The sequence below is a fragment of the Apium graveolens genome, chromosome 7 (genome assembly GCF_009905375.1).
Source record: "Apium graveolens cultivar Ventura chromosome 7, ASM990537v1, whole genome shotgun sequence".
Classification (NCBI taxonomy): Eukaryota; Viridiplantae; Streptophyta; class Magnoliopsida; order Apiales; family Apiaceae; genus Apium; species Apium graveolens.
Window position 1 is genome coordinate 38854038 of NC_133653.1, and position 14307 is coordinate 38868344.

Below are 14307 nucleotides of genomic sequence, written 5' to 3' on the forward strand. Positions count from 1 at the left end.
GGTGCATTTTCACCTTCCAGTGGTGATAGTTGTCTTTGTCCAAAAATGGAATTTTTACTCCCACATTTTTTATGCTCATCTTGTTAGATGTTGTGATTTTAAAACTCTTTGTACTTCAAGAGCTTGCTCTGATATCAATTATTATTCCCAAACAATCTAACAGAAAATTACATAAGGGGGGTTGAATGTAATTCTGGTTCTTTTTCGATTTCAAGAACTACTCTATCTCAAATATATAACAGTGTTTGATTAAGAAAAAGAGCTGAATGAAAATATTGATGTAATCAAACACAAAATAATTAAACACAAGTATTTAAAATCTTTCTGGTGGATTGAACTTTTCCACCAGAGATATATATATAAGATTGAGAACTCTGTGATGTAAGGTTTGCACACAGCTGCTTACAAGTAGAATTACAAGGAACAAAGAAATTCTTCACAGATACAGCTTTTTCCATTTCTCTTGTTGATTGATTAATTTACTACTACCTACTCTTGTTTTATATATCACCAAGATACAAGTGAATAAGACAAACTAATAAAACAAAATGTGTCTTTGTCTAATCACATGCTTCTTCATTTCTCCATCCAGTATCTTTGATTTTCTTCAAGTAAGCATAAAAATGGAAATGCTTCTTTGTTCTCTAAAACCTGTATATAGGCTGCCACATTCCATTTGCATATAATCAACCCATGTGACTGTCAAGTCACTATCAACTGCAATTTGAATTAGAACATCCGTTGAAACTTCATTGGATTATTTGTTGAAACTGTGTTGGATCATCCGTTGAAACTTCATTAGACCATCCGTTGAATGTGACTTGGATCACCCATTGAAACCTTGTAGAATCATCCGTTGAAAGTCTTCCATAGCAGTTAACTCCATTTCACTTATGCAAAATTACAAGACATCTTATATATACAATTGGCCAACTTATTTTGCATATCAATCTAGTAGTCAACATGACTTTATATATCCTATAACTTCTAGATCTCTAAGGTATTGTAATATGCAGGAATGTGTTACAAAACTTATTAAGATATAAGCTAATCTCTCAACGGATGTTAAAGTAAATCATCCGTTGAGAGCTACAAAATACTAAATTAAATCTATTAAGGTGTTTTGGTGAACTTATGATCAAGCCTATGACATATTCCTAACAGCTAACTTGTTGGAGTTGCTTTAAGAGCAAGCCCAAAAATACTCTAAAAACTTGTCCTAGTTAAAATTTGAAGTATGTTGGAAAAAAAAGTGATCCAACAATGTTATAGTAGTACCTTAAAATACCAGGACATTCATCATGTGCCTCATTTTTAAGGCACCACTAAGCATTCCCTATTTCATTTAATTTAATTAAAAAATTATTTCCCTCTCTTTTCACACATCTCTCTCCTCTCATCATTTATTTTTCCTTACTCGTTAAAATTCAAATGTATTATTATTTTAGTAATAAGGTACAAATATAAGACATATTGTTGAAATTAATCTATAACAAAATTGTCTTAAATCAACAAAACACAATATTCAGTTATATTTATAAGACATTTACTAGGACATTGTTGGACTTGTTCTAACCACGCTTTGATTTTTCATTCACAATAAATTGACAAAGTTTAAGTGTGCCTCTTTTTCAAGTTATCAAGCTTATGCGATCGAAATTCTGATGAACATGTACTACCAAATAGAACAGCTCAGAAAAGCATCATGCCAACATCAGAGTGACATCAATGGAGTTAGTTAGTTATGCCAGCTCAGCTAGTCATCTTAATATGAGTTAGCTTCTTCAGTAGGACACCATTGTTGGTGACCTTCTTCTTCGTTTCATAATACTGCATTCTTATAGTTTTATGAGCCTTATACCTTGTGACATGGTATTAGAGTCAGGTTACCAACACTGATTACTTCCACTGATCTAATACAACCTTCAAGCTATCAATCTCCGTTAATGGCGAGTTAATCTACTATTACACTAAATCGTTCGTACTTGAACGTAACTACAGGCCTTGACTCTAATTCACCATATTATCTTCACTCTTCTGATCTTCCAGGTATGATCTTAATTACTATTACTCTCAACGAACACAACTACAATCAATGGTCTATATCTATGCGTATTGCTTTATCATCGAAACTGAAGTTAGGTTTTATTGATGGAACATGTGCTAAGCCTGCTTGTACTGATAATCTGTTTACTTATTGGACTCGTTGTAATGATATTGTAATTTCATGGTTGCTTAACACTGTTTCTCCTGAAATTAGACAAAGTGTTATGTACTTAAATGATGCTCATGAAATTTGGGAGGATTTGAGAATTAGGTTTGCTCAGACAAACATTCCCAAACTTTTCAAACTTCGAAGAGAAATTTCCTATCTAAATCAAGTAAATATGTTAGTTACTTCCTACTTCACTAAGTTTCGCTCCTTGAATGGTGAATTAGATGCTCTAACTGATGTGCCTCGATGTGATTGTAAAAAGTGCACTTGCTCTGTTAATGATAAACTGGATAAATTCTATAAGAGCACAAAATTATCTCAGTTCTTGATGGGATTAAGTGATCAGTATATTCTAATTAGAGGACATTTGTTGTTGATGAGTCAAGTTCCAAGTTTGAGTGTTGCTTATAGTATACTGATGCAAGAAGAAAGTATAAGAGAATGTATCTCTGGTACTAGCAATGTCAATTCATTTGAGTCAATAGCTTTGGCAGTGAAGCAAAATGATGCTGGGAGGTTTTCTCAATTTCAGTCTAATTCAGGAAACAATAGTACTCGTGTCTCTAAACTAAAGACTAATGTCGATATCAATGTGATTTGTGAAATCTGTAGTATGACTGGTCACAATAAGGATAAATGTTTCTGTGGGCATGGATATCCTGAATGGCATAGGTTCAACGGCAAGCCTAAGCCCAAACCAAAGGTTCAAAATAATAGGAACTCTAGTGTTAAGCACTCCCATGCTTATAATGTTATTTCAGATGTTGTTCATGAAGGGAATGATAAGAATAGTGAATCTGGAGCTTTCACTAATGCGCAATGTCAGCAACTAATGAACATGATACATAAAAGCCTTAAGGATCTATCCTCTGCTGCAAGTCATACTGCTTCAAACAGTTGTTTAACGATTCTATGTGGATTATAGATTCAGGGGCTACAAATTATATAACCCCTCATTTACACCTAATGACTGATATCCAAACTATAAATTCCACTCTTCATTTACCTAATGGTCAAACAACCACAGTCATACACACTAGCACTATTCAACTACATTTCAATATAACACTTACTGAAGTGCTTCATGTACCGAGCTTTAACTACAATTTGCTATCTATTCCTAAACTCACAAATTCAAATTCTTGTGATATATCTTTTACTAAGGATGCTTGTTATATTCAGGACCATATCTTGAAGCAGACCATAGAGATTGGTGAACTTCAAGAAGGCCTCTACCTCCTAAATCAGCCATCTCAATCCTCTACTTTAACCCACAAACTTGTGTCAAATTGTTATTCTGCTTATTGAGCATCTTGTAATCAAATTAAGACACATATAGTTGATTCTTTTTTATGGCATGCCCATTTGGGTCACCCTTCTGTCTCTTATATGAACTTGTTGCCTAAAGATATGTATCATAACAGTGTGCTGCTCAAAGATCGTGAAGTTTGCTATCTGTCTAAACAAACTAGATTTCCGTTTCCAAATAGTATCTCTGTTAGTACTGAAATTTTCAATGTTATTCATGTGTATGTCTGGGGACCATACAAGTATAAAACTCATCTAAATTGTAGCTACTTCTTGACTATAGTTGAAGATAAATCCCGTGCTACATGGACTTATCTATTTACAGATAAAGGTCAAGTTGCAAAATTACTTACATATTTTATAGCTTATGTGTCAAAACAATTCAAGTATGATGTCAAACACATTCGTACTGATAATGCAACTGAATTTCTTAGTTCAGTTTTCCAAAGTCACCTTTCATCTCTTGGTATTATCCATCAAAAGAGTTGTGCATACACTCCACAACAAAATGGTATTGTGGAGCGCAAACACGGAACCCTTTTAAACACTGCTAGAGCTCTAAGAACTCAAGCATCTTTACCCATATCTTTCTGGGGGGATTGTATCCTCACTTCCACTTATTTTCTCAATAGAACACCTACTTAACTTCTAAAAGGGGTGTCTTCATATCAGATTTTATTTGACAAACCTCAATCCTATGATCATTTGAAGGTGTTTGGAACTTTGTGTTTTGCTACAAATACTAGTCCCCATAAAGATAAATTTGATGAAGGATCTACTAAATGTATATTCATTGGATACCCATTTTCTCAAAAGGCATACAAAGTAATGAATTTGGAAACAAGACAAGTTTTTGTTTCGAGAGATGTACACTTCTGTGAACAGGTCTACCCATTTAAATTTATCACTGTTTCCTCTACTCCCCCTCATTTGTACCCAGAACAGACTACATATACAGATCTTTTTTCTGAGGATTTTAATCCTACAACCTCCAGCTCTCATCCTGTTGTAGAATCTCAAAATAAAGATTCTCCGACTCAAACGTCATCATCAACTCAAGCAGCTCTTGAAGCTAATCAAACTTGGAAAATAGTACCCTTACCTGCAGAAAAGAGAGTGGTAAGTTGTAAATGGTTGTATAAGGTGAAATTCCATCAAGATGGTACTGTGGAACGCTATAAAGAAAGGTTAGTTTCCCGTGGATTTATTATCCCCGGTGGCAAAAATGTCTACAGTCAGAGTTTTATTATCTTTGGTAGCAGTCAGCAATTAGTCTGTCACACAGATGGATGTGACTAATGATTTTCTCTATGGTGAGTTGCAAGAGGATGTGTATATGGTTATTCCTTCAAGGGTACACACTTCCTTCTCAGTTTGCTCATTATTCTGGTAATGTTCCTCTTGTTTATAGACTGGTTAAATTAATTGATGGTCTAAAACAATCACCCAGAGAATGGTTCATAAAATTTAAGTCTGTTTTACTGGAGTATGACTTTCATCAAGCTCATTCGGATCACAGTTTCTTTGTACTAGCTCAGCCAACTTTTTTTCTTGCTATTTTGGTATACGTGGATGATATTCTAGTTGTGGGAAACAATCCTATTACTGTTTGCAAAATTAAGTCACACTTAGCTAACCATTTCAAGATTAAGGACTTAGGTCCCATTAAGTATTTCTTAGGGATTGAGGATGCAAGATCAGACAAAGGTATCTACTTGAATCAGAGAAATATACTTTTGACATTATCAAAGATGTTGGTTTTGAACAAGCTTGAATTGCTACAGTTCCCATGGAATAGAATCACACTTTGTTAAGTGATATTACTTCACCATTCCTGTATAATTCTGCTCCCTACAGACGTTTAGTTGGTCGATTGATATATTTAACAATCACTCGCCCAGATTTATCTTACTCGGTTCACGTGTTATCTCAATTCTTAGCATCACCACGACAATGTCACATGGATGCTGATCTGAAAGTTGTAAAATATCTCAAACATACTATTGGCCAAGGAATTCTATTGTCCTCTGATAGTTCTCTGAGTTTAACAGCCTATGCTGATGCCGATTGAGGAGGTTGTCCAAATACTCGACAATCACTAACTGGCTATTGCATTATATTGGGTAATTCTTTGCTTATTTGGAAGTCGAAAAAGCAGCATACTGTGTCAAGATCTTCTACGGAAGCAGAATATCGAGCTTTGGTTGATGTCTGCTGTGAGATTACTTGGTTGTTGTCGTCGCTGTTTCATGAGCTAGGAGTACAAAATCTGAAACTTGTGACACTATTATGTGATAACCGTTCAGCTTTGCATATAGCATCTAACCCCGTTTTTCATGAACGGACCAAACATATTGAAATAGATTGTCATCTAGTTCGGGAGAAGCTTCAAAAATGAGTTATTCAGACAGCTTATCTTCCGTCTAAAGAGCAACCTGCAGATTTACTAACTAAAGTCGTTCCTTCATATACAATGGAATTTTATTGTCCAAACTTGTAGTGCTCAATCTTTTCTCACGTCCAAGCTTGAGGGGGGATGATGAGAACATATACTATCAAATTGAGCAGCTCAGAAAAGCATCATGCCAACATTAGAGTGACATCATTGGAGTTAGTTAGTTATGACAGCTCAACTAGTGAGCAGTGGTTTGTAGTTAGTATAAATATAGAGTAGATGTGTAGATCTAAAAGTCAAGTTTGTAAATAATAAACTATCTCTTTTCTCTCTTAATATGAATGAGTTAGCTTCTTCACTAAGACATCATTGTTGGTGACCTTCTTCTTCTTTATTTCATAATACTGCATTCTTATAATTTTCGGAGCTTCATACCTTGTGACAAATTCCTAATTCTAAAAATACTTCTTTTTTGTAATTTAAATAAGTAATTTTAAGAAAAAATTAATAATATATATTTTAATAAAGGACAGAACAAACATATTATATTAATTTCCTCGACTAAGAATATTTTGACATGATCTCTATCTAGAGATATAAACGAGTTCATATGGTCTCACACACACCAAAACTCAGCTAATTATCTCGTAATTTAATTTTTAATCCAACCAATATATATACTATATATACATGTTTAGCTTGTGTCTGAACCTAATTATATTTACCCCTGATTTTAATTTCAATCTATTCAGAATTTCATAACTTTTTTTTTTCGAATTACATTAAAATCATCAAAAAATTAAAAAAAAAAACAATGAAAGAGGAACTCTACCTAGAGCATTAAAACGGTGTCGTCGCAAATGGACATCTGGTGGCGGGGGTGAGTAAACACAAATCGGAAGCATCTGAGCATCCATCAACTCAAACTCCTCGTGACACAAAACAAATCACACACATATACTTACAAAATACACACACACAGATCAAACAATCATTTTAATGGCGAAGAAGAAAGCCACCATGACTCTCAAAGACTTTCACGGCGGCTCCATACCCTCCGATCTCCCCCTCCCCTCCGCTCCCGGCGCGTAAGTTCTCTACATCCTATTTGTATCTATAGTTGTATGTATATATCTAATTGATCGTGTCTCGGATCTAAATTATTTTTTAATTAATAATTATTTAGATCTGTTTATTTAATTCAATTTAAACCCTAATGATTTGTATTTTTTTGATTTTGTGTTTTTTGATTAGAATTGTGAAGCCTTCGGATCGGGTTGGATTCGATAGGCCGAATGCGTGGGGGAGAAATGATTATAGGTTAAGGCCCGGGTCTGCGGGTTCCGGTTCGGTTAGGGCTTTCGATGATAAGACGCTGTTTAGTGGTCATGTTATGCACATTGGGCGGAATTTCGATGAGGATGAGAGGACTCCGTTGGATGGGGTTTCGAGGAGGGTGGATAGGGAGGAGAGTGTGGGAGTGGAATTAGGGGGGAGTGAGAGGGTGGTTTTGAGTGGGAGACCGAGTTCGGGGTCGTATGCGGCTAGGTTTGCGGAGGGAGTGGGGAGTGGGAGTGGGAGTGGGAGTGGGAGTGGGGGGTATAGGGATGTAGGTGGGATGAATCCGTGGGGGTTGAGGAAGGATGAGGTGGTTAGGGATCAGGTTCCGGTTTTGTGGTCGGCGCCGGATGCGGCGACTAAGTTGGCTCATGCTAGTGCGCTTGAGAAGGTGTCGTCGGGGAGGTGGCGGTCTAGTCAAGTGAGTGATGATCGGGTTGATATTGAGGTTATTTCTCATCCGGAAGCATGGGTTGGGGAAAGTTTTATGGGCTATGGTGTGGAGGAGATGAAAGAGTCACGTGAAGCAATTATGGCGAGGCACGTTGAGCAAAGTTTGGTTCTTGATGATGGGATCCATTCTGGGGGTAAGATGTTACCGGTCCATGAGAGGGTTGTGCCACCTGTTTACTCAGACGTGAAGGAGAGGAGCCATCAAATATATGATGACGGGCATCGTACGTCTCGCGATGTTGAAAAATTTGTTAGGTCAGATCCTCGAGAACCATCATCTGAACGACCAAAGTTGAATCTGCTACCAAGGTCCAGACCAATAGATAATGTGGAGCCCATTCCAGCTGATTATAAACAGGTAGAATATAAATTTAATATACTTATAGATTTTTAGTTGTATATTCACCCATGTTTAATTTATTTCTCACATACTATATATGCAGACATATCAAATCCCCATGGACCCTCCTCATGTTCCTAATGCCAATGAAATACATAAAGCAAGAAGCACCCTTAAGGTAACCTCTGAAAGTGGCAATCAGGTGCAAGATCGCCCAAAACTGGACTTAAAGCCCCGGTTGCAACCCCTTGATCAGTCGGAAGTAAGCATTGAAGAAAAAAGGTTTGTAACGATTATGGTAACTTATGTGATATTGTGTTGGTAACTTTACAGATTAAATTATTAACACATGAGATTTTGTGCTGAAAACTTAATTTATGATGCCACGTTTTCCTTCTAAAAATGAATGTATAGTTTGTTTTCAAATTTGGTAAATTATTAGGTCAGTAACTTCGCAGATAGGTAACAACAATATGAGACTGTGTGCTGAAAACCGAATCTATGATGCCACGTTTTCCATCTAGAAACGAATGTATAGTTTGTTTTCATTTTTAGTCAAAGTTAAGCAATTTCTCACTCGACTAACGTGATTAGGAACTGTTAAATTTTATTTTATTTTATGTTCTTTATATAGCTATTTTCTTGCTTTATCTTTCTCCTTTATGGTTTTACTGAACTTTTTAACCTTAACTTTGCTTATTTCAAGGACTTGATTTATATTTGCTTTTCTACACTTGTAATCTCACGTAAAAGGTAATTTTGCAATGTTTAGCAAGAAGTTAATTGACTCTAGCTCAACATGAAAGACTTCTTTTATCTACTAGGAGGTGATAAAAGTAGAGATGGTTTTTACAATTAGGAGTGTACCTGCACCTGTTACCGTTACATTTTACTTGACTTGACAGAGGGATGCTTTTTAAAAATCCTTGATATAATAGATGCAAGGCACTTGTTGGTAGGATTAATATAACAGAAAGTTAGTCGGTTGGTAGTGATCTTGCAAGCTTGCTAAATTTTTTTTTGGCTTAGAAATTATAACAGAAAAATTTATTTCATGTTATGCCCCATTAGTTATGTGTCATTGAGTTGGTGATTGATTCTCAAACCTAGTTAGGTATCAAAATCAAATGTGTTATTTAAAACCTGTGCATTATCTTCCTCTCATGGAATACCAGCAACTAAGCTCTTTTAACTTGCGTTATTTACTTAATCTAATTATTAGTAACTGACCTGTTTCAAATTGACCATGTTGCTTGCAGAAACACATTATTTGGCGATGCTCGTCCGAGGGAATTGGTAAGTGTTCGGTCCTGTCCAGAAAATATTATTGTGTGTGCCAAAATAAAACCATTTTTTTGTATCAAATAAGAAGTAATAATTAACGAGCGCGGTTGGATAGCTCAAGTGGTTAAGAGTTTATCCTCTATCGTCCCAGGTACTGGGATCGATCCTCGCTCACCCCGAGATTTATGAGAACAGATACTCTTTTGTAAGGCTATAAGCCATATTTGTCAAAAAAAGAAGTAATAATTAACAAACAAGACAAATTAACAGAGAAAACATTCTTTTATAAGATGAATATTTCAGAAGTTACTAAATTTTTTGTATTTACTCGATCCTATTGAGATTTGCATACAACTATGTTGCTAGGTTTCCTGGAATTGCAATTTGATTGTTGAGTTTTGATTCTGGTCCAGGTTCTCAAGGAGCGAGGTGTTGATAGTGTTGCTTTCGACCAGGTTCATCTTTCTCAGGGGTATGCAACTGGATTTGGTTCAAATCCAGGATAAACAATCACAAGAATTTTTAACTGCTGCTAACTCTCCAGTACTTAGGTTTTGAATACAAGTTGACAAATTTATGTTTATTGTTTTCGCAGGATAGATCAAGATGTACCAAAAGGTGAAGTACTGCCTCTGCGTTACAATGGAAAAGCTGGAAATGTCTCTTTGGATCATAGGATAGTAAAGAATGTTGATAGAGATCACCACCGAGATGCTGAGAAGTCGGATTTTCAAAGGAAGAACTGGCGTAGTGAGAATAGAAGAAGCAGCAAGGACCTTGAGAAACAGCAGCCTGATAGACCTGTATCACCAGAAACTTGGCGAAAGCCTGTCGAGCAGCCAACTTCACCTACTGGACCAAGGTACGGGAAAGCAGCTTCTGCAGTGGAGCTTGCCCAAGCCTTCTCAAAATCAGTCTCAAATCCAAAGACAGCTGACAGGGTAGTCCGTGGCCAAATTCCTTTTTCTCGACTCACAGTTCCTCAGTCGAGGCAGTCAAGGCCTCATTCAAATGGTTACTAAACCTCACTGTTGTGCTGGATAGTTATTGGTAACATGAGGTGGAGATTGCACTTATGGAAAGTAATCTTAATATAAGAGATCCTTACTTGATGTTTATCCTTGTGTTTTTCTTACGTGGATTTTACAACTTGAAATGAAGCATCTTTCCACATCACTGCTCCAAGATCGGAAATTATGAAGTATTCATTAGTTTCTAAAACAAATTTAGTTCTCTGCTGGCAATTACCATAATTGGTCCCTGCTTTTTAAGGAGAGAAACTGAATTGATATTGCTCATCATCTTTTACTGTTTGTTCAAGATAAAAATGTATGTTGAGACTTTAGATACATCTGTGCGGTTTTAAGCTTGGGTTGATATAACACAGTTGATGAAATTTGATCTTCCGCAAATGTGTTGTTTTCTTAAAGGAGTTCTCCAGTTATAAGATTAGTCTATACAGTAGAAGCAGTACTAGAGCAAGCCCAACAGTATCATAACTGGTCATAACTCAATCCTTTGATATTATAAAACTAGAATAATAAGCTGCGCTACCTTTTAAAATTTTAGTTAGATAATTTAATTTATGTGATATAATTTTTGTAATTTGAGAAATATTTTGTTATTTGAAATATTTTAACTTATTAATAAAAATAAAGGATATAACCTAATTTATGTATATTAATTTAAAAAATTATTGAGAGTATTAATTAACTGAATGTATAATTTAACTTATACATTATAGCTTGTATGATACTCACTCCGTCTCAATTTATCTGTAGTGGTTGACCGTTTGCGGTCAAATTGACCCAATTTTTGACCCAATTTTGACTGAAAATTTCATATAGTATATAATCGAAAAAAAATAAAAAAATTATATCATTAGAAACTACACGTAATCTACTTTAATACTTATTCTTCGGTTTTTCAAAATAATGAAAGATTGATATTTAATTTAAGGTCAAAATTGAGTTAATTTGACCACAAAAGTCAAACATGACAGATAATGTGGGACGGTTGACTATTAAATTAAAATCTATACTATACTATAATAACAGGTTGGTATGCCTTTTCTTGTTGGTTTGATTATCCCCATTTATGACCGTCGGATCTTTTTAATCAGTGATTAGCACCGTTAGATTCAAATACTAAAAGAATATACACTACTCAAGCTCCCAGGTTCGAACCACGCTAACAACAAATATTTATATTATTATTTATACACTACTAAAGCTCCCAAGTTCGAACCCCGCCAACAACAAATATTTATATTATTATTTATACATTTACCTAATTAGATTCAGGTTTGAATCCTGTCAACAACAAATATTTATATTATTATTTATAAATATACCAATAAGGTATTGATCCAAAAAATATTATTATAAATTTAAAAATATAAAAATATAATGAAGACTCGTGCATCACACGGGTTGTAAAGCTAGTTAGTAAAAAAATACATTTTACATGTTATTCCCTAACAATCTCACAACAGAATTACAGAAGGTGGTTGAATGGAATTCTGATTTCTTTTGAAAATTTTAAAACTCTTTTAAATATATATAACTGTGAATGAATATGTAATAATGCGGATTAACAGAATTCAAGTATTCAAACACAAAGTAAATAAACAAGATTGTTTAAAAACTTTCTGGTGGATTGATCTTTCAATATATATAAAGATGGAGAATTCTGTGATGCAAGAATGCACACAACTGCTTACAAGTATTTTACAAATATGAACATAGAGAATTACTAACGGATGTAGTTTTATCTATTTCTCTGTTCAAATCTCTTGCTATATTTTAACTACTTGCTACTCTTGGTTTATATACTACCACGTTACATATGAATAAGACAAACAGTGAAAACAAGAAACTAAGTCTATTCACATGTTGCTTCATTTCTCTATCCAACATCTTTGAATATCTCCAGTTAAACATGGAAATGAAAATGTTTCTTTGTTCTCCAACACCTGCAAACAGGCCGCCACATTCTTTTTCTATACAATCAACCAATATGACTGTCAAGTCGCTTTCAACTGCTATTTGAATTTGTTATCTGTCGAGACCAGGGGTGACCCTAACTATAGGCGGAATAGTCTTGTGCCTAGGGCCTCCAAAATACAAGGGCCCCCAAATATTTTATAGGTCTGTATATATATAAGTGTGTTTTTATTATTTTATAATTATTTTTATTTATTTGATTTATTTTTTTAAAATTTTTAAAATTTAGTTTTTAGTACTTGAAAAATTAGTATATAATATTCAATTATAAGACGTGTTAAATTTAAGTAATATAATAAGATTAATTTGCATAATGTTTTATTTTTCCTCTTATTAGTATATTTGTAGCTCTCGATATATATTTTGTACTTTATTTATTAATTTATAAGGGCCCCATAATTTGAGTTCGCCTAGGGCCCCTCAATTCTCAGGGTTGGCCCTGGTCAAGACTTCAGTATTATCCGTTGATACTGAACTTGAGTTATCCGTTGAGTCTCTAATGGATTATTCGTTGAAAGTGTCTTGAGTTATACGTCGGGGTTCTGCAGTTTATCCGTCGAGGCTTTGTTTGGATTATACTAATATAAAAGCTTTTGGGTTTCTTTTATGACATAATAAAGGATGTTCACAATTAGTGTTATTATTTGTTCAACTTGTGTACGAAATTTTTTTATTTTCATGAACAAAGAGGCGATGCTTGTAACATTCATTTGTGGTTTGACCTCTCTAGTGTTGAAGATCAAGAATAGGAGAAACGTGAAGTTGTTTTGCTGAATGAAAAAAAAATGAAGGTGGAATACTTTTGATTATGTTATAGTGTTTATTGTGCCCAAAATTCATATGGCTTAGATTGTGAAAATTTACCTTTTATATTTATAATAAATTATGAAAAAGTTGGGGGTGTTATGGAAATTTATCTTTTATAACATGTTTTGTATAATCATCCAAATTGTTTTTCTAACATGTTTCAAGTCAAAGTTGTTGTCTTGACTTTCATTAGAGATTCCCGTCAACCCTTCTTAAACTCTTAATCAATGTAATGCAAGTTTGATTGAATGAAAAATTAAGTTCATCCCATAAGATCACATTATTTTACAATATACACACTCAAAACAAAGTTAAAACATAGTCATGATGAAAGGGCAAAAATGTGCAATTTTCATATTTTAGGGGTCAAAAAATAGTTGTAAACATTATGAGTTTAAAGGAAATTTCTATGTAGACCTCTATTTTATCGGAGACCTCAGACATCAAATATTATCTGCAATCAAAATATCATAAAATATATTATTTTGTGAAGTATGTTCTCAAAATTTCACTAATTCATTATTTTTTTTGAAGATTGTTGAAATTTAATAAGGAGAATGTTTATGTTCTGCAAGCTGAATAAATGTTATGCAAACTAAGAGTCCATTTGGTATTGCTGTTGCAGACAGTTACAACAACTTTTTGCTGAAAAGCTGTCAGAAATGTATTTGGTAAATTCTAAAAGTTGTTGTCCGGAAAAGGGCTTTTGGTCTAAAAGTTGGTGTTAGCAAAAACATGTCCCTCCATGCTTTTGGAAAAAACTATTTTTAACTTTTGCAGGATGTAGCTATCAGTTTCTCCATCAAACCTTCTCAAAAATATTATTTATATATATTATATCTCAAAATATGCATAAATTAAAAATAATTACCAAACAGTCATCTAATTTTCCTGACAACACTTTTTCTACAAGTACTCTTTCTCACAGCACAACAGTTTTCAACGACACTCTCAAACAGAGCCTAAACATGTTTCTTAGAAGTAGACATTTTATAATATTTTACATGCGGTACATTTATAATATACAAGATTTTTAATAAAATAGTGATCTTTGTAGAATATAATTCTTAAAATAATACGTTTTTTAGTATTTTTATGCAATTTTTATACTTGTAGAACATAAGCGGTCTCCAAAATTTCAAAAAAAGTGATATACGTAGAT

The 14307-nt window shown here is 34.1% G+C and overlaps 2 protein-coding genes across 2 annotated transcripts; both read left to right on the plus strand.

The window, feature by feature from the left end:
* Nucleotides 1-2108: 2108 nt before the first annotated feature.
* LOC141673513 (uncharacterized) lies at nucleotides 2109-3140 on the plus strand. Its single transcript, XM_074480262.1, has one exon. The coding sequence runs from the start codon at nucleotides 2109-2111 to the stop codon at nucleotides 3138-3140; it is 1032 nt and encodes a 343-aa protein (XP_074336363.1).
* A 3601-nt stretch (nucleotides 3141-6741) lies between these two features.
* LOC141671553 (uncharacterized) lies at nucleotides 6742-10745 on the plus strand. The gene is made up of 6 exons (XM_074477829.1): nucleotides 6742-7006; nucleotides 7173-8067; nucleotides 8153-8331; nucleotides 9309-9345; nucleotides 9747-9805; nucleotides 9929-10745. The coding sequence occupies exons 1-6, from the start codon at nucleotides 6918-6920 to the stop codon at nucleotides 10353-10355; spliced, it is 1686 nt and encodes a 561-aa protein (XP_074333930.1). The 5' UTR covers nucleotides 6742-6917; the 3' UTR covers nucleotides 10356-10745.
* The last annotated feature ends 3562 nt before the right edge of the window (nucleotides 10746-14307 follow it).